At 37.2% G+C, this 21,582-nt stretch overlaps 1 protein-coding gene across 1 annotated transcript; it reads left to right on the forward strand.

Moving 5' to 3' along the window:
* The first annotated feature begins 17,541 nt into the window (after window positions 1–17,541).
* LOC124505152 (olfactory receptor 1038-like) lies at window positions 17,542–18,498 on the forward strand. Its single transcript, XM_047070968.1, has one exon. The coding sequence runs from the start codon at window positions 17,542–17,544 to the stop codon at window positions 18,496–18,498; it is 957 nt and encodes a 318-aa protein (XP_046926924.1).
* Window positions 18,499–21,582: the final 3,084 nt, after the last annotated feature.

Genomic DNA, 21,582 nt, shown 5'->3' on the forward strand with positions numbered 1-21,582 from the left:
TATGACGAAGGTTCTATCCCAACATCCCTGATTGACATTTGCAAAAACCCAGGCTTATGGCTGTGGTCAGAGTAGGTGGTATAATGTGAGTGTGGCTGGGTTTGTTTGAAAGCAGAGCCCAGGGGGTGCCTGGGTGGCTCAGTAGGTTAAGCAGAGGACTCTTGATGTCGACTCAGGTCATGATCTCATGGTTGGAGAGATCAAGCCCCGTGTTGGGCTCTGTGCTGACAGTGTGGAGTCTGCTTGGGATTCTCTCCCCCCTCCCTTTCTCTGCCCCACTTCTCATTCACATGCATGCATGTGCTCTCTTCTTCTCTCTCTCAAAATAAATATAAACTTAAAAAAAAAAAAAAGCAGAGCCCATATTCCTAATTATCATGCTACACTGCCCAAAGTGCATGGCTTGCTCTTTTAGCTTTAATCACTAGGATAGAATTTTAAATCTGGAAGATGTATTCATTTTTCTGTAATATCAAACAGAATGTTTCAAACTTGGAGAAGACAAATACAAAAGTGGTATTTTTTTTTTGAAGAGTCCTGGGCTTTCTATGCAGTTTGCCAAAGTAAAGTTGCAGGAGTCTGAGCTTTTAAAAAGTTATCAAGTAATGCTGTCCATTCTGCTAAATAACTGTTTCATTCAAGAATATTCAGAATTAAGGCCTCTCTTACTTGCTTATAGGGCTTGAACGCATTGAACGTTTTCTCACAAAGTCTTTTATTTCAATTCCATATGTGAAGTTATAATGTCAAACTTAATTGAAAATAATTATAAGACTGCCATGAGATGTATAAGTAAAGGAGACCTTCACTGAAAAAATAGTGTCAGAGGAAAAGACCCATTTATAATTTGATAATATTTTACATAAAACAGCAAAGACCATCTGTGCATTAGAATTTCTTATATCATTGCTTTTATTAACTTGAGGATTTGTGGTGGTTACAAGGTGCATGTCAAACAAAATCAGAGGGAACCTTTTGAGAAGAAAAATGCATCAATTAAAGCATTAAATATGGTGGTTATTTACTATTAATCAGAATATTTATGCACCACATTACTGCTAGAAGAACAAAGTTTACAGTGGAGGTGCCTATTAAGGAGGAGTTTTGGATTCCTAACTCAAGAAACTTAAATCACCTAGAAATAAAATTACTTATAAGCATCTGTTAAAGTTCTCATAAAATCCAGCATTTATGATTTTGTATCTACCTTAGAACTCTATGGGTTATTTTATCAATCCCCCTAATTTTTCAAAAGTAATTATTTTTCTCATAGCTTCCAATTACTCTCAGTAGGTTGTTCTGAAGCGACCACTATTTCAAAGTATTACTAATATTTCTGTCATTTCCACATCTCTGGAATAGGGAAGTCCTCAAAATCATTGACATATTTCACCTAAAGATTTATTTAAGAAGCATTGTTGTTTCTTGTTTCATTGCATCCTTCCTGAAGTGGGTTTTCCTGGAACTTTACGGCACATTGGAAATGCCTATGAAGTTTTTAACTCAATGTCCCGGTACCCCCCACCAATTTAACCAGAACATTTGGGCCGTACCCAGGCATCAGCATTTGCAAAGCCCCCTAGGTGGTTCCAATGTACAGACATGTTTGGGAATAAGTAGCCTGAAGAAGGAATTTGTTAGAATGGCCAGCAGAGATCAACCATTCTTTGAAACTTACTTTTACTTCTTTTTGGTTTTGTTTGCCTGATCTATGGCTGAATTAGTTTGAATACTAATGACTCTACCAATGCAGTGGAATTCAAACTGGAGTATGGCTGTTTCTACTGATGTGAAAAGACTCACCAAGGGTTATGTGGGCAAGAATACTTTGAAGAAAATTAATTTACAGGTCCTCCATTTTTTTTTATCTGTTCCTTTCCAAATATCATTTGCCTGAGAAGGCACTCGTACTCTTGGTTTTTGTTTGTATCGTCCCTTTTCAAAACCCACACTTCTCACACTTGACAAATGAAAGACATATCTCTCACCCATCTGGAATCCTATTATGTTTCCTGGCTCCAACATTTGGGCATTTAGATGATTCTTTTCAGATCAACCTATAAATATACCCCTGGTTCTTAATAAATTCAATTTCAAATGAAAATTAAATATATATTGAATAATTATCCACCAACAATGGACGTATATAGATGATTTTAATCATTTAATTGTGATAATAACTCAAATAGAAATATTTTACCACAATCACATATAGAAGCTATAGAATCTATTATTACAAAAATTAAATTCTAATCAGTGTGTGTATATTTGAATTTCAGAGAAGCAAAGCAAAGTAACCAGGAAAATAGTTACATTATATAATATAATAAAATACATTATTATGGTGAAAATTGAATGGACAAATGAATTGAAAGAGAAAAAAAAAGAAATGCTCTATTCTCTTTAATTGTACAAAGGAGTCTCTGTGTTTTCAATGGATGATGACAATTATTGGTTACAATAATATTACACTATTTTTAATGAATTTAACTTTATATAGACATATATATGTATGTATGTAAAAATTCATATATATAAATATACAATGCCAATATTTATATTATAAAATTATCTTTTGTACTTATTTAAATATTGGTGAAACATTTTAGGTGTTTACTTAACTATATATAATGAGGCAAATACTTGTTATTTTTAGTTATTTGAGTACAAAGATTAATCAGTAATAATCATTTTTATTTCTTTCTGGTAGTTGACTACTTTGTTAACAACTAGCAACTTCATTTATTTGATCCTCCATCATCTGTCTTTGTAGATTCTATTTTGCCCATCCGGTTTCTCAAAACACCGTTGCAAAACAAATTAAATATTTCCTTTATACTAACTCTTAAAGGCTTTGCCTTGCTTATTAAGGATTAGGGATGTATCTCTGATGTTCTACACAGGCTTTGGCAATTAACACAATGGCAAGCTTTGCACAGAGAAAGTGTGAAAAGAAGAAGGAAATAGTTACTGGGAAACATCTTCTTTCCTATCCACAGCTCTATTAGTCAATAAATTGACTTGATTTACTTGGTGTCTCATCTTATCCAGGTCCTGCTCCCTGCTTTATAAGGGTCTGTATAGCTTTTCCAAGCCAAGCATCCTTCATCCTTCACCAAGCTTGGTTTCCTCCCCAGAGGTGACCATCTTGCAAAAGCACACTGCACACCATCAGTGTACTGGGCATACAGATGTACAGATTGGAGACATTGTGACTTCTTTAGCCATAAGATGCTCCCTCTGTGTATCCCAAAACACGTACAACTGACATGACATGACATGACATGACATGACAAGATGTGACGTGACGTGATGTGACATGACACGACATGAAAAAGGGTGAGGAAGCACTTGGTGTGAGTCTGACTGCCTTAAAGCCCTGCTTGAGGCCAAACACCTCTTCTGAGAAGGAATATTAGAAAAATGAAATACCAGGGGCACCTGGTTAAGCCAGGTTAAAGGTCCGACTTTGGTTCAGGTCACAATCTCACAGTTCCTGGGTTCCAGCCCGGAGTCAGTCTCTGTGCTGACAGCTCAGAGCCCAGAGCCTGCTTCAGATCCTGTCTCCCTCTCTCTCTCTGCCCTTCCCCCACTCACGTCCTGTCTTTCTCAAAAACAAATACACATTAAAAAAAATTTAAAGTCAAACGAAATACTAGTGGATTTCTATTTTATTTCGGGTTTCAAAAATTACAGTGAGTATCCATTCTTTATTTAAAAGGGAAAATTTTACCATATATCTGGTGTTTTCCAAGAATAGAAAAACACTGTTACCATTACTTCAGTTTAGAAACATTCCTGGTCACCCACTCTTATAAGAGAATTTTAGACAGGAGAGCCACCTGCCTTTGTATCTCTCCTCGGTTGGCCATATAACAACTAGCTTTTACGAGTACTGCTGTCGAGGAGAAGGTGGTTCTAGATGACCTGGATAACTCAATATGAGGTCATTTAAGGAGTGTGTGTGTGAGAGAGAGAGACAGAGAGAGAGAGAGAAGGGAGACAGAGAGGGGGCAGGAGGGAAGGGCAGGGAGTTAGAGACAAAGTAGTATTTTAAGTACAAGTAGACATCCTTTAGAAAGTACTGGCAAACAGAGTATGGAACTAAGAAATGTAGTTAGGATGTTATAGGTGTCATCTCTAAAAGCATACTGATTCTGGGGCACCTGCGTGGCTCAGGGTCGGTTAAGCATCCTACTCTTGACTTGGGCTCAGATCATGGTCTTGTTGTTCATGAGTTCCAGCTGCATGGCTGGCTATGCATTGACAGTGAGGAGCCTGCTTGGGATTCTTTCTCTCTCTCTCTTTCTGCCTCTCTTTCTCTCTCTCAAAATAAATAAATAAACTTAAAAAAATATATTGAAAGCAGATGGATTCCATCAGATACCACAGCTTGCAAAGGGGAGAGGTTCCTAATGGGAAGCTAGGTTATGGGTGGAAGGTTGGCAATTCGCTCCATGTAAAATTCCATGACTCACCTGCTTAGCCATGATCCTGGCTCTTAGTGAGCTCATTCTGAAGGTGTTTGGGTGATTTACTAGTTCCTGGATCCCTTCGGGTTTAAATTTGATCCTCTGGAGATATCAGAAAGCTGCAGTATTTATTTTCCTATTTTTCTCAAATTAAGATAAGCTGGACAAATTGTATTGAGGAGTTAAAAAATGTTTAATTATCTGTATTCCTGAAGGAACAATTTCCATGAAGGTAAAGGTAGACTATACTACTAGAAACAACACAAAAAGACTGTAAACCTGGTTCATTTGAATAAAAATTCAAGTTTTTTGAGAGGAAAACATCAACCCTTAAATACTGAGTAACTCACTTATGAGACCTTGGACAATGTCCAAATTCTTTCTAAGCCTTAATTTCCTTAATTGTAACATTCAGTAAAAATGGTCCATATTTTATGATTTTGTGAGTATTGAATAAATTAATGTATGGGAAGGACTCAGTAAACTCTATGGTAAATATTAAGAGTTCAAAAGATATTTCCTTTGAAAAGTAAGAGGAGACAAAAAAATAAATGACACCAAAATAACCCAAAAACCTACCTAAAAACTAGAACTGCTTTCACCATAGTTTCAGATTTTGTCTTTGTGAATCTATACAAGAAGGGAAATGTGTTTTTATGAATGGTGAAGTTCAGTTTCTCACCAAATTTCAAACTAGAAAGCCATTTTCAAGTCTAATATACATCATATGTTACTAGATACATGTGTGCGTAATACAAAACTCATAGCAGAAGCCAAAACCACTGGAAAATCTGCCTACTGCTTCCAATTTGCCCCAATCATTTGCCCCTTCCAATCCAGCTTTGCCCCCCACCACTGAAGCCGGTTCTTTGTAGCTTGTCTGCCTATCATCTCACCGGTAAATACAACGGACGCTTTTCAACTCTTTGTCGGATTTCCTCTGAAATCTGAAAACGTTGTATATGGTCTCACTCCTTGTCATTTGTTAAGCCACACTTTTTTTTTCAGTTTTGTTTCTTTTTTTAATCATGGTAAAAGCACTTTTACATGAGATCAAACCCCATAACAACATTGTAACTGCACAATACAGCACTGTCAGCTATAGACAAAATGTTGTACAGCAGAACTCTAGAACTTATTCATCTTACATAATTGACCTTTTCTATCCTTTAGCAATCAACTCTTATCTCCCCCACCCCCCTCCTTGGAAACCACCATTCTACTCTTTCTATGAGTCTGACTATGTCAGATACCTCATATCTAACATATGAAGAATAGAATAATGCAGTACTCGTCCTTCTGTAACTGGCTTATTACGCTTAGCATAATGTCCTCCAGGCTCATTCATGTTGGCACATATGCCGAGTTCCCTTCTTTATTAAGGCTGTATGATATCCCATGGTAGATCCGTGCCACATTTTCTTTATTCATCACCCATCAGTGGGCATTCAAGTTGTTGCCACCATGTGACTACTGTGAATAATTATGCAAGGAACATGAGGACTCAGATATCTCTTGCAGATATTGATTTCAATTTTGGGGGGATACATATCCAGAAGTGAGACTGATGAATGATATAGTAGTTCTATTCCCACTTTTTGAGGAACCTCTATAATGTGGTCAAGAGCAGCGATACCATTTTATATTCCTACCAATCGTATACAAGGCAATTTCTCCGCATCCTTACCAGCACCAACCCTTGCTTGCAATTTCTCAAGGCTTTACAACGAATTATTTGCATCATCCTTGACACAAATATTTGAGGTCATCTAATTTGACATGATCATTTAAACAGATGAGGAAACTAAGGCTCCTCAACCTTGAGTAATTCTGTCTCTCAGTTTCCCCCTAAGAGCATATAAAAGAGCGTCACAGTCGTCATTAACAATAATATCCACAAACTCCTATTTAAGGTCACTTTTATTGCTCCAGACTCCACTCTGTGTGTGTGTGTGTGTGTGTGACATATTTTATAAATATATTTTTATGTATTATATATAATTATATACAGCAGTACATTTACTTTTCACAACAATCCTGCGACATAAGTGCTGTTATTATTCCCATTTTAGAATGAGGAAACCAAACTACAGAGATTGAGAACCTTGCTCAAGGTCACCCGCTGAGTAAGTGGAAAAGCCGTGTTTTGACTGGCTGTAGAGTCGTACCCACTAACTGACACTCCTCTTCCTTCCCTTCTCTGCTCTAAACACGACCAGATCGACTGCATCTCCCAGTCATGGGTGAGGGCTGGCTCTAACTGGATGCAGCCAAAAGGGAGTTGTGACAAGAGGTGAGACTGCACCAGGAGAGGAAGGGCAGGGCACTTATCCCCTGCCCCTGCTCTCTCCTCGCTTTGGCACCATGTCTCAGACAGCAGATCAACACTCTGCCCGGCTCCCTCCAGGAGCCCCACATCCACAACCTTGATCCCATCGGGCTCCTACATTTCCCTACGTCCCTTCAGACCTTTCGGTGGTGATGAGGTGGCACCGTTGTTAGGCTCTAGGCGCGTCACTAATCTTTCCTTATTGACGTCTCTTCATTTGAATTATATGGGTTGGTTCTCAAGATTCTGATCAACAATTCTCTAACTGCATTGCAATCAGGCTCATTTTGTGGTTGTTGTTTTTGAAAACTAAATGCTTTGGGAATTTTTTAGGAAGCAAGATCACGTCTATTTATTTAAGTGAGAGTGGGTACATTCTAAGACCTTTGGAAAAATCAAACACTGCGGCCAGGACTTAAAGAACAGACACGATTACCATTCCTAGAAATAGGGAAATGATCTGTGAGGTGCATGGATCTTTACTATCTGCTTAAGATATGAACTCTTTACATTTTATCCATGTAATCAAAATTATTTATCTTAAGTGAGATCTGTGTAGATATGACAAAGAAAAAATATCTCTTGACAACTGACAGGTGGGCCCTGATCTGGTACTAAAAGTTAAGCTGTACTATCATATCAATAATATTATTGATAATAATATTGCTAATAAATTAATATCAATAATACCAATAATATCACAGAACACCAACATGAGAAAAGTTTACTTGGTAACAGTAATGAAGCAAGACAAAAACAGGGTCACTCAGTAATAGTGCCAGAGATCTAGACAAAATCAAGAACGCTGTCTAGACCACAAAAATGGTCCAACATTCTTTTCCTCTGGCTACTGTAAGGGACTGTTGCTTCATTACCATTTAAAGCTTTATCCCTACTCCAATTTGTCCGTGTTCTATATAGGAACCATTAACGTATCAAATCATAAAAACGTGTCACTCCATGACAATACCCAATCCACAGTGCCACCATGCTTTCTTGAACCCTACTCTAAATAACCTCATAGGATGCAATCCCACAGCAAGCTTGATTCCCGTGGTGTACAACATCCATTGTTAAAACACACAAAAGTAACACAACTTTGACCAGAGATTGTTCCTGGTGATCTTTGCCTGGAGCACACTGACAGATGAAATGGAGTGAATTCTGGGATTTATTTATTTGGAAATAAAGATTTATTTATTTGGAAATAAAGACGTATTTATTTCCAAATAACTTTGGGGGCTAATGTATGAGGTAAGTAAGAAGTATGGATAACATATACCTGACCATTGGGCACCTAGGTGGCTCAGTCAGTTAAGCGGCTGACTTTGACTCAGGTAATGATCTCATGGTTGGTGAGTTCAAGCCCCATATTGGCCTCGCAAAGCCCACTTCAGATCCTCTGTCCCCTCTCTCTCTGCCCACCCCCACTCTCTCTCTCTCAAAAAATAAACATTTCATATATATATATATGTATATATATATACATATATATATATATATATATATATATATATGTATACCTTATCATGAATGGAGACACTGAAGCTGGACAATTGTTATTGGGGTAAGGATTATTGTATCAAATCTTCTAATTCTGTATATGTTTGAAAATGTCCATAATAAAAATGGTTATTAATAATAATTAGTCCATTTACTGAAGGGAGAAAAAGTTTTAAAAATTGTAAGTAGTCATATTAGTTGGGAGGGTTAAAATATCAGTACACATCTATTAAAAATATGATCATAGGGGTGCCTGGGTGGCTCAATTGGTTAAGCTTCCAACTCTTGATTTCAGCTCAGGTCATGATCTCAAGAGAGCATCTAACCAGCTTGAGATTCTCTCCATCCCTCTGTCTACCTCTCCCCCACTCACACTCTCTCTGTCTCTTTGAAGTACTATCACAGAGGCCAAAAAATCTGTAGAATGGAAAGATAGCAGACATAGATTTTTTTTAAAGAAAGAAATAAAAATATGTTTCACAAATAATGTGATCAGCAAAACCCAAGGAAATCAGTGAATCGGAATAATAAACTTTCACCAGAAATAACACCTTTATATACTAGAAATGTGAAAAACACAATGGGAAAAGATTTATGAACAATATTGTGAGGTTTATTATATATGTGTGTATTAGACTAATACATACATTAAAAATATTCAAATAAAAAATCACTAAGGAAGTACAATTTTTGCCTTAGAAATAATAATAATCTCCAATGTTGTTTCTTTTCTCTTAGATCATTTTTTCTAATAGTTCCATTATTTACTAAAAGTTATTAAAATTATTTATTTTTTTATATTATTTTCCAAGTAGCTTAGAGTCCAATGAGAGAGACAGACATGGAAAATCTATATTATAATGTAGCATGAAAAATACAATAGTGACATAAAGAAGAAACGGAGTATCCTGCAAAATGATCATTCAACATTCTTCCCCCTTTGGGGAGAATCAGGTAAAGAGAAAATTGTGAATTGCCTGAAAATTTTACCGAGATGTTAACTGTGACGTTGTACTAGGAAGGTGAGAAGGTATTAGCCATTACAGAGAGGAAAAGCTGTGGGAAAGTATTTCAGTGACGCAGGATATGCAGAGACAAGATGTGCAGCCACAGTCAAAGAAGGAGAGGCATTTTATAGTGGACAGTGAGAGAGAAAAAGCAGGAGAAATTAGAAAAGACAGCCAGGGCCATGAACACAGAACATTGTAGATCATACTAAACAGTTTTGCCTAAACCTCATAATAGAAACAATAGAAATGCCTTCTATACAAGATTGATATATCAGATGCATTTCAAAAGCTCCCTCAAAAAAAAAAAAAAACATAATGGCTTAACATTATGGAATTACATGCAATGAATTTGAAAGAGACTGATATGTAGAAACATTAAAGCTTGTGGAATTTGAAATAAATAAAAAAGAAAACTACATGTTGCAGCTGATGTGTATACCTTGAAAAATGAGAGAATTTAGGAGTGTGATTGATAGTTTACTATTCCCTGGGAGTGATGCAAAATCCATTGTTTGAGTGAGATTCTTGCTTGGGGGAGAATAAGAATTTCTTTTTGATCACTATGTATGTGGACCTTTTTAGTACCTTGCCAGGCACATAATAAGCACCAACAAATTCTCGTCACTGTTATTATTATGATCATTATCATGCTACTCATAACCATTGCAACATCACCAACTTGCAGTTTGCAAAGCAATTTAATAGCCATTATGAGTTAACGCCCCAAAGTAGCCCTGTGCGACAAGTTAGTATTTTCATTTCTTAATTTAGGCTCAGAATTTATTTCCTTCCCAAGAGCACACAGGTAGATAGTAGAAGGGCCTGTGTGCAAACGTAGATCTGGCTTCACATCCCCTTTTCTTCCCCCTACACTACTTCGTCTCCCGGAGGAGGGTGGTTTAAGGTAGAGGAAATGGCCATCCCTGAGGAATCAGATGATTAATTTCACACACTCACACTAAACTGTAGATTCATTCATCCTAAGCTGAAACTTTAAGTTTGCTGAGGTGGGTTTCAATTAAAACGTCCTCATGAAAAAACTGAAAACCTAGTCATTTTAATAAGGCCCCTTGAAACTGATTAGCAAGTAGTCTACTTGAAGCAATGCCCGTAGGGAATTGATTGCAACGAAGAGTTTTATAATAAGACACAGAGAGACAGTTTCATCATCAACGCTGAAGCAAACTCTGACTTTTTTTTTTTCTTAATGACCACCAATTATTGAATTAAAATCACCAGATGAACAATGGTGGTGACAGAAGCTGACATTTTTCTTGACTTCTCAGATATGCAGAACCTTTGTAGCCTGAGTAAAAATGGAAATGCTAACTAATCGCTTTCATATTCTGTAGTAGGGAGGGCAATAGGCCCTCTGGAACTTCTGGATCCTGTCAAGATACTGCATAGTCACCAGGAACACATAACTTGGAAACATAATCAGTAATGGAAATCGTTCAAGTTCCGTGTCAAACTATTACTTTTTTCACAATTCCCATTTTGACATGTGCTGTGACCAGACAGTCCTGCTAGAATGCACTGAAGGAAAATAATGGCTATTAAATCCTTCAGTGAACAAAGAAAGCCAAAAGAGTCCACGAGGCAAAAGCCTACTCAAAAGAAGAGAAGATAGAAGTATGAAATAGAAAACATGCATACTAGCGGTGAAGTGTGGGATATGAGACATGTGCACACTTGGGATGCAAGTGACCGTCTCTGAGCTGCAATAATTAGGTGAAGCCTTGGTTTCTGCAAACCTTCTGAATGTGCATTATAGGCTGAGCTATGAGAAGATACTCAGGGCTATGTCTGATCATTTTCTAGAAACAGAACAGGACCCAAAAACCTCATCACAATGCAAACATTATATTGAAAGGTATCAAACAGTCACTCCATGAAAAACAAATAAACGTGCTTGGAGGAATAAATCAAATTTGAGCTTTAAAAGTATCAGGCAAGGGGCACCTGACCTGGGTGGTTCAGTTGGTTAAGTATCTGACTCTTGAATTTGGCTCAGGTCATGATCCCAGGGTCATGGGATTGAGCCCGAGGGCACTGAGGGTGGAGGCTGCTTAAGACCCTCTCTCTCTCTCTCTCTCTCTCTCTCTCTTTGCTCCTCTCTCCCCTCTTGCACGCACACATGCTCTCTCTCTCTAAAAAATAAAAAAAATAATAAAAAATACAAGTATCAGGGGAATAACAGCATAAGTGTGTGTATTTAAATAAAAACTGAAAAAAAAAATGAAAGACATGTGGAAGATTATTTATTAAGTGCCAAACTGGGTAAAGAAAAAAAAAAAAGCCTTATGTAAATTGAGTTAGTGATTAAAAATACAAGGAAAAAAAGAACAAAACAGAAGTCTTGTTTTAGTTGTTTTTTCTTTTTCTGTAGTTCCTGACAAAAATGGGGACCTAATAAAGTATTATTGAACAATATAAATAAATCTCTTGGAAAATTTTTGGCAACTTGACTGCAGAAGTGGCAAGCTTATAATTTTAAAATGGTGTTTCCTCTTTTATTATATTTATTTAATCATTAGATTAAATAATGGATCTTATTGGTAAGTAATTGGATTTTACTCTGGTAAGATATAAATTTCTAATATTTAAATATTATTAAATATTTAAAATATAAATGACTAATTTACATTTTACCAATGATTAAATAAATAAATAAATAAATATAGAGTAAAACCTCGATTTGTGAGCACAATTTGTTCCAGAAATGAGCTTATAATCCAAAGCACTTGTATATCAAAGAGAATTTCGAGAACCGTTGGCTCAATTGTGATCATGTGACATTCGGCATCACGTACTACTTGTATCACATGACATCGCTTATTTATCAAATTAAAATTTATTAGAAACGTTTGCTTGTCCTGCAGAATACTTGCAGGTGCAATTCAAGGTTTTAATCCATATTTATTTAATCATAAAAGAGAAAACACCATTTTTAAGGAGTGAATCAGGCAAAGTGATCTATACATATAGATATAGATATAGATATAGATGATATAGATATGTAATTATTAATGTTAGTGCAGAAACAATACAGCAGTGTTGGGAATCAAATTTGTTGAGTCTCTACTTAGTATCAAGAACTATAGATAAAGAGACCCGAATCTGCCCACACAATAAATAACAAAGAGATGACAAACTAACCAAGTAAAAATATTGTACATGATATTGAGAAAAATAAAGTAAATTGAGGAAAGGCAGCAGTAGTCGTGTCAATGTTTATAAAGCACATATGCTAATCCAAACACGATTCTAGGTCTTTTCACACTTTTATTCATTTAATTCTCAAGCAGCAGTTGAGGCAACTACTATTACCATTACATTTATTTAGTTGTTTGGGGAGAGAGAGAATCCCAAGCAGGCTCCACACTGTCAGTTCAGACCCCTACATGGGGCTCGAACTCAGGAACAAGACCATGAACCGAGCCAAAATTAAGAGTCAGATGCTTAACTGACTGAATTACCCAGGAATCCCACTATTTTTGTTTTAAAGATGATGAAAACAAGACCCAGCATGTTACATGACCAAGTACTATAATGACAGATTGAAGAGTTTAAGACCCAGATAATCTGGTTCCAGTGTTCTCACACTTTACCACTGTGAAGGAGTGGAGAAGTAAGGCATCTAAAAGCACTGTAATACTGGAATAAAAACAAATTCCTAAGGCTGGTGTGACCTGGGGTATTCCAAGTCAGTGTGGACAGAAAGATGGGAAGGGGATATAGGGATTAACATAGCTGAGGTTCAGAAAGCCAACAACGGCCAGATCATTCCTAGTCTTGCACACCCTTGTAAGAATTTTGGATTTTACTCCAGGTGAAATGGGCAACCATTGCGGGATTATGTGCCAGGGAGTGAAAGCGCGTGGGATACTATTTAGAATAATTACTGTGTTGAAACACAACTGTAGAGGGAAAGGGTGATGGATGAGATGATGGAAGGGCAGAGTAACACAGTGGTTGGTAAAAAGATGCTGGATACAGTGAATGTAACAGCAACCAGAATTCCTATCAGATTGGAGTAGGATAGGAGCAAGAGGAGTCAAGGGTCACTCCAAGGATTTTTGCCTGGAGCAGCTACAGAGAGAGAGAGAGAGAGAGAGAGAGAAAGAGAGAGAGAGTTGAAATAAGAAGAGCTATAGAGGAGAAGTCTTGTGGTGGAACTCAGTTTTGGACAATAAACCCAAGATGCTTGCACACATCCAAGTAAAGATGTCAAGTAGGCTGCTGAATGTGGGAATCTAGAAATCAGAGGAGTGTACTGGGGTGAAGACTCACACTGGGAGTCACTGACATACGGACACTCTTAGATGGAATAAGGCTGAGTGAAATTGGCAAGTAAAGGAAAATGTATAGATATAAACAGACAAAATGGCAAAGAACTGAACTTGTGACTTGCCAAAACAGAGAGATGAAGGTGACAAGGAGGAACCAACCAGCCAGAGAAAGAACATCCAGGAGGAATATCAGAGGATATGGGAAACCAAGTGAAGAAAGCTAATCCAGGAATCATTAATTTGGCAAATATTGTTGATAAAAGTTGTTAACTACATAATATACTCTTGTTAAGGGGATTTTGGAAAGAATAACGGGGTGAAAGTCTACTGGAATGATTTGGAGAGAAGTAGGAGGATATAAATTGCAGGCAATGTGTAAACACAAACAGCTTTCTAAGGAACACTGCCAGGAAAAAGAAAAAAAAAAAACAGCAATAAGCAAAAAGTTTTAAACTAGACATATCCTGTTATTCAGCATTTCTATTTTTTATCATTCTACCCTAAAATACTGGATCATTCTAAACAAATTTTGAATAAAAGAATTATTATTTTACTAATTAAAAATCATAAACTGTATAAATAGGAAGTTTTATATATGTATAGCAGAAAACATGCTTTGGGAAGAAATTTGAATAGTATGTAAAATCCTGATGCACTGCTGGTAAAAAATGGTAGTTATATGTAGTAAATTGTCATGCACTCTATGAGTCCAATTTAGTAAAATACATAAAAATATAAAGAAAAAAGTAAAGCAAAAGTCTCCCTAAACTTGAAGAACAGTTACCTCTGGTAGATGATATATATTTATATGTGACATTTTCTTTTATTAAAAAACCTTTTTAATGCTTATTTATTTTTGAGAGAGAGAAAGAGAGAGAGAGAGAGTGAGCCATGAGTGGGGGAGGGGCAGAGAGAGAGGGAGACAGAATCTGAAGCAGGCTCCAGGCTCTGAGCTGTCGGTGCAGAACCCCATGCGGAGCTTGAACCCACGAACCATGAGATCATGACCTGAGCCAAAGTCAGCCCCTTAACCAACTGAGCCACCCAGACACCCCGACATGTGTTTTTTTTTGTATTTGTATGTATATCTTCCTACATATAAAATTTCACAATCAGCATATATATGCATGTACTTTATATTATGCAAAAGATTTTCTTTTTTCTTTTTTTTTTCAAAGAAAGTATATATGAAATATTTTTGATAGGTTTCTAAAACCCTAAGGTCTTTACTATAATCAGAAGCTGGTTGATTTTATTTCATTGTTTTAGTAAATAAAATGATATTTTCAAATTGTAAATTAATAAGAAAGACATGGATTATTCAATTAAATAACATCAGGGCAATTAGCTATTTGGACAACCTATTAGCTCAGGTTCTTGCCTCAGGTCATCAACTAATTAATGCTACATGACCTTAAAAAATTAAATGTCAACTCCCCAAAATATAAATAAAGAGGGTTTGTTATTATTTCAATGCCTATGCTCAGCAAAGAAAAAATAAACAGAATTGTTTGCTTAAACACTTAAAACATCTGGGTGTAAAACACATTCAGTTAGATAAGAGAAATGATTAAATCAGAATCCCTCTAAGGTCACACAGACAGGAAGGGACAATTATAAATAAATGATGAAAATATTTCGGAAATGGTGCTGAGCTTTCAACTGCTTGCCATTTGGTTTTGATTTTCTTTGTTTTGTTTATACAAATTAGATTGGACATAGGTAACCAAAGACTAGTGATTTCATGGTGAGATCATTCTAGTTTGAATATGAACTAATGCTAACTTTGTTTTTATGGACTAATCTTTTTCTAATTAGAACTTTCTAATTGTAGTTGTCCCCTGGAGGGTCAGTGACCCTAGGGCAGTCATGTCTGGGGAAAACTGGGAATTAACTCTCTAGGGAATAAAGACTGTTGTCTAAAGGCCTATATCACACATTCACATACCCTTCCTATCTGAGCATCATTGAAAGGAGGCTTCTGCGAAAACCTTCAGGGGAAGATTTTTTTCTACAACTAGGTAGGTTAAATAGGTACAGTTGGTCGTTTGCACAGACTTCCTTCCCCAAGTCATCCAGTTTTCCCCACTAAAAAGAAAGTGGATGACCCTATCTAATTCTGCTCCAACTGGATGAAGCTGGCATTTATACACAAGAATGAGTGAAATAACCCTCCTAACACTCCCAAAATAAATTTATTTATTTATCCCCCTCAATAGCTCCCTGAGACTCAGGCTTCCTTTGAAAGAAAACATGTTTTATCTGCTGATAAAATTTCAGAAACCAGTCTCTGTAGAAGACAAGAATTTGTGGGTGAGAATTGCCTTTCTCTTAGGAGAAAAAAAAATGTGTATCAAAAAGACATTCATAAGTGAAGGTAATACATAAAAACGGGAGTGGACCTTTTCAAAATTTGAAATTGATGCAAGTGTGGGTTTTGAAGGTCCCCCCCCTTTTTTTAATGGATGTACAAGGAAAGAAAATCAGCCTGATTCCAGTATGTGTGTGCAAAGAAAAGTAACCCAATACCAAAACTTACACCTCTCAAACATCAAAGGCATCCCATGTCTCGAAGTGGGGAATGCTGACCATATCTGTCCACATCTGTACTTTCTCTTTTCCTTTTTTTAAAATGTGTTTGTTTGTTTGTTTGTTTGCTTGTTTGTTTATGGAGGGGGAGGGGATGTGCAAGGAGAAAGGGAGAGAGAGAATCCCAAGCAGGCCCCGCAATGCGGGCTCAATCTCATGAGCCATGAGATCATGTCCTGAGCCAAAATCAAGAGTTGGACACTAATCAACTGAGCCACCCAGGTGCCCTTTCCACTTTTCCTTTTGTTCCACATCTAGAACAGGGAACTCTAGCACTAACAGCTGTGGTAAGACGCCAGCTCAAAAAGGCAAGCCAGTTCAAAAATTCTCTCTCAAAAACAAAATTCTCTCTCAAAAACACCTCTCACAAGGTGAGTTTTGCTTCTATGGAGGAGAAAGTAAATGGATGAGACAGAAAACTGTTTTCATGTCAGATTTTATGTACGCAGGCATGTATGTGTTGTGTGTGCTTGTAGGCATACATATATACGTGTTTATCTACATCTGTACACATTACATATATGTCTGTATGAATGCATATATGTATTTGTGTGTATATAGATGCATGTATGCATACATATACATTTAATTTGGAGAATGTATTAGGTATCATTTACAGTATTAAGCTGAATTAATAAATGAAGAAGATAAAATTTGAAAGGCTATTTTTCTGACCACTCATACAAAACTGTTAAAAAAAAAAGCTTCTCAGGTTAATGTGTTTGGGGAGGAAAGGAGATTATTCTATTTCCCACACTTTTGTGTGTTTTAGCTTCAGAATGTACAGTTCATTGAGGTGAAATATGAGAAGAAATAAACACATCCCATTTCAAATCTCCTTTCTAGCTATCATAATTTTATGAGAACAAAAATTGAAGGCCCATTAGAATTAAAGAATTAATCTTATTTCTTTGTATGTGACTCGTCTATGGTTATCATAACCTATGTGGTATGGTTATTGGGAGTTATATGCCTCTTTCCACCTCTGAGACTGTGAATGCTAACTTTAATTTTGGGAGGAAAGTGAAAGATAAAAATTCTCACCATATTAAATACCTACCTACCTACCTACATACATACATATAATTTTTTTCTTTGTTATTTTTACTACATAGCCATCAATTGATTTTTTTTATTGGCCCTCATTCTTTGGCCTCATAAAATTATGATAGCTAGAAAGGAGACTTTGAAATGGTATGTGTTTACTTGTTCTCATATTCCACCTCAGTGAACTATAATTTCTGAAGCTAAAACATAAGATTTGGCATCTGGTGACAATTCCTTGACCTAATAACTTGTCTCTGACTCTATTTTGTCTTTTTTCAGCAGCCAAGAGACTGGAATAAATGGTTGAAAGGAATAACACCAGGGTGACAGAATTCATTCTTTTGGGCTTTTCTGTCCATAGAGAGATTGAAATCACTCTCTTTTTTCTCATTTCAGTAGTATATACTCTAACTTTGGTAGGGAACCTTGGGATGATTTCATTAATACGATTGGATTCTCGACTTCACACACCCATGTACTTTTTTCTCAGCAATCTGGCCTTTGTAGACCTCTGTTACTCTTCGTCAGTAGCCCCCAAGTTCCTGCAGACCCTCCTGACCAAGCACAGGTCTATATCTTTCTATGCATGTGCAACACAGTTGGGCTTTTTCCTGAACTTCTTGATTTCAGAGATGCTCCTTCTTGCAGTGATGGCTTATGACCGCTATGTGGCCATCTGCAATCCTCTTCTCTACATGGTGAGCATGTCCCCAAAAGTGTGTATGCAACTAGTAACAGGCCCCTACTTATACAGCTTTTCTGTTGCTTTGCTCCACACAGCCGTTACTTTCCAACTGATTTATTGTGGCCCAAATATCATCAATCACTTTTATTGTGATGATGTCCCTTTGATGGCCCTCGCCTGCTCAGACACCAGTCTCAAAGAAATCTTGATTTTCATCTTTGCGGGTTTCAACATGATCAGCTCTTTGACCACTGTTCTTATTTCTTACTTATACATCGTGGCTGCCATCTTGAAAATCCAGTCTACAGAAGGAAGGTTCAGAGCTTTCTCAACCTGTGCGTCTCATCTGACTGCTGTGACTATATTCTATGGGACTCTGATCTTCATGTATCTGCAGCCAAAATCAAACCATTCCCTTGACACAGACAAAATGGCCTCTGTGTTCTACACAATTGTAATTCCTATGCTGAACCCAATGATCTATAGCTTGAGGAACAAAGAGGTGAAAAATGCCTTGAGGAAGTTAATTGACAAATGTTATATCCTGCTTCTAACAAACTTTAAAAAATGACTCAGGGCAGTCTCTGGCTTGGGGTAATGCCACATGTAGATATATTGTTTTTATAATCTTTTCAGTCTTTTGATGGAGTAAGTTCATTTTTATCATCCTTTATGGGAGTGAAATTATTTTGTACGTGGATTCCGTTTTTAATACCGTCTTTACTAAGATGAAATATTTAAAGGAGTAGAATTTAGACTTCTAACGAATTCCAACTGTTTAGGTGTAGGACACTGAGAGCCCTTCCTGTTCCACTGATAGTAAGAATCAACAGTTTCTTTCAAAAGTGTTTCTGCTTTGTATACTGGTGGAGGACCAAGAAAGGGGCAAGGAAGGGGGTGAAGTACATTTTTTGTCCATCCCCATGTCATTTTGTGCAAAAGCCTGTCCCCGACTGTATCTGGTCTGCTAACCATCACTCCTCACTCTGCCTCTGACTACTACTAGTTCACTACTGGCCATTCCCTGGTATGACACAATTATCATGCCCTTTGAAAAGATGCCATTTTTTGCTATGTAAATCTGTGGACCAAGAGTACCTTTTAGAAAGCTATACTCCCCTTGGTAACCCTATCAAAGCAAAAATGTAGACCTATCCCGAAATTCCCTAAGCAAAGCTGTACTTTCCAAAGTTTCTCTGAAGTTGTGGGGATATGGGGACTTTACAAAGTGCTGGGGGACAGGCAGGGGTAGCTTAAAACAACATGATAATTATGGTTGTTGTCACATTTCAAGAATATAGCTCTATGTTGGGTTAATTATGTATAAAGCAAAATAATCCAAAACCACTTAAACTGTCAACTGTAATGTCATAGATTTGTGTTTTTTTTTTTTCACTCAAAAATTCAAATGTATAATGTCTACTGTCTGCTTCATATTGTGAGCTAAAACAAACACATTCCCTGCCTGATAGGGCTGAACAGTCTGGAAGAGGAGACAAACGTCAATCAAATAACTACAAAAACAAATGTTTACTTCTGATATGAGTTCGGCTCAGAGGGAGTCAAAGGATCAGAAAAAAAAAAGGTGATTAAGTCCATTAATGGGCAACCAAGGCAAAATTCCAGCAGCATGAGCAACTAGCCATAAGTGCCTTGAGAGGTCTGTTGAGTGTGGGAGCATTGTATTCATGTTCTCCTTGGAAAATAAGGGCACATGTAGGATAAGAAGGTCCCAGTAGGGAAAACAAGTATTCTAAGCCTGTTAAAAAGAAATAAAGGACAAATGATCAGTCCTGATTGTTTTTGGTGAAGCCCACCAGACTCCAGTACAAAAATCCCTTCCACTTTGCTCGTCTGCCAGTATGTTATGACATGTTTGGGTCTGGCTCACACATCTAGTTTAGACTTTCATTCTTGCATGCTCGATACCCAGGATTTGGTGGGATGAATTTATCTTCTACAATGTATCGCTCTCGTCCGATACAACCCCCATAACTACTCTGAATGGTGGTGGCGGCAGGGGGGGGGGAGTGGAGTGAATGAATGAGTGAGTAAACAAAAGAAGCGCAGTATAGACTGCTTTCCTACCTACAAAAGCCCTGTCCCCTCTGAAAATCTCCTTCACAGAGGCGGAATGTGACAACGGTCGTTGCACTAGTAGACCTACCCCATAAGCACAGTACATGGGAATGATCACATGACTGAGGATAAGCCAATCAGATGTCTTTCAAGGGACTTTGACATAATTCTGTAATTCTAGTGAGAGTCAACTGATCACTTAATCTTAGGTTAAGTGAATTCTGGAGCTGGGGTTGCCAGTGTGACTTCCCCATGCACTGAGAAACAGAAAACTGGTCTGTAGAGAAAGAAAAATAAGAAATCCAAACAAGAGAAATCTTTGTTCTTATCTTTCAAGCCCCAAGTACTTGTTTTTTGTGAAACCTGGTTACATTCTCTGCTCTTGAGTTTCATAAAATACCATGGTGATTTTACTTAAAAACAAAACACACTTCCTTGTTATTTATTTTTATTAAGATACTTTGGGTGGTTTCTGTGGCTTTAAACTGAAACAATTTTTTTTATAAGTATTAATTCCTAACCTTGGGAGTTTCCTTGGTGAAATCTGAAACTGGACCCATTACACAAGGGCAAAAAGAGACCAAAGAAAGAGGCAGAGCACCTCAGATTGGTAAGTGTCAGTTTTATACAAGGAAACTTACATGTGAGGCTTGTCTTGGGTGGCCATAAGACAAGTAAATGTCCACTGTCACCTGCCAGAATCTTAAAAGTTTATGTGGAGGCCTTAATGGGTTTCAGTCATGTATATGTTGAGATGGTCTTCAACAACAACTTGCTCTTTCCAGTCTGTATGATTCCTACTGTGGGAGAACATTCCAAGGACAGGAGAAGGAGTGAGGAGCCTCCCATTGCCCAGGTCCAGCTCAATGATCAACTGGCAGTCGTGTCCTCTCGATGGCCTCCCCCATTTATTCTAAATAAATCAGTCTGCTGAATTATAAGACTGTGCCCTTCTGACCTATGTACTGTAGCATGTGTTAGAATGGATCTAATGGCCCAGGCAATATATTTTGTTCATTCAATAATGAAGTTAGGAACAATTAACGGTGAATAAAGTGAACAAACAACAAACAAAATGATGTTCGTTATCAAATGAACAAAATAAAGCCAAGGTAACATATGAGTGCTTACCTTCCATGAGCTGATTCCCCTTTTTATTCTCTGTCATCCCTGTTTTCATCTCAAGAGCCTTGCGATTCAAACCAAGGCATGACCAGAAATCAAAATCTGTCAGCCTTCAAGCTATAGAATCTTAGAAAAACAATAGTTACTTCCTGGAATATTATGGGCTTCAAACCTGTTTTACCATTTGTAACTAAGTGACATTGGATAATATCTCTGACTTCTATCATACGGGCTTCTCAGAACCTTAAGATGAAAAGTTGCTTTAACATTTTTAAGTTCTGACTTCATGGTGCTTATGAAACTCAGAAACTCAGAGCTGGTTCTGTCCTAAGGCTACAGTTCATTGAACAATGTGGGAAGCATACTGGATACCTGAGTTCTTTCCAGTGCTGCTCGAATATTATATGACTAAAATTAAAGAATGGTATAACTACAGATTTACTGGATTTTG

This window comes from Lynx rufus, unplaced genomic scaffold (assembly GCF_022079265.1).
Source record: "Lynx rufus isolate CCGP_SWC_20201006 ecotype Redwood Valley unplaced genomic scaffold, mLynRuf1.p SCAF_9, whole genome shotgun sequence".
Lineage (NCBI taxonomy): Eukaryota > Metazoa > Chordata > Mammalia > Carnivora > Felidae > Lynx > Lynx rufus.

What these genes read in the sequence shown, in the direction of transcription:
- LOC124505152 (XM_047070968.1), top strand. Translation starts at nt 17,542, where the DNA reads ATGGTTGAAAGGAATAACACCAGGGTGACAGAATTCATTCTTTTGGGC.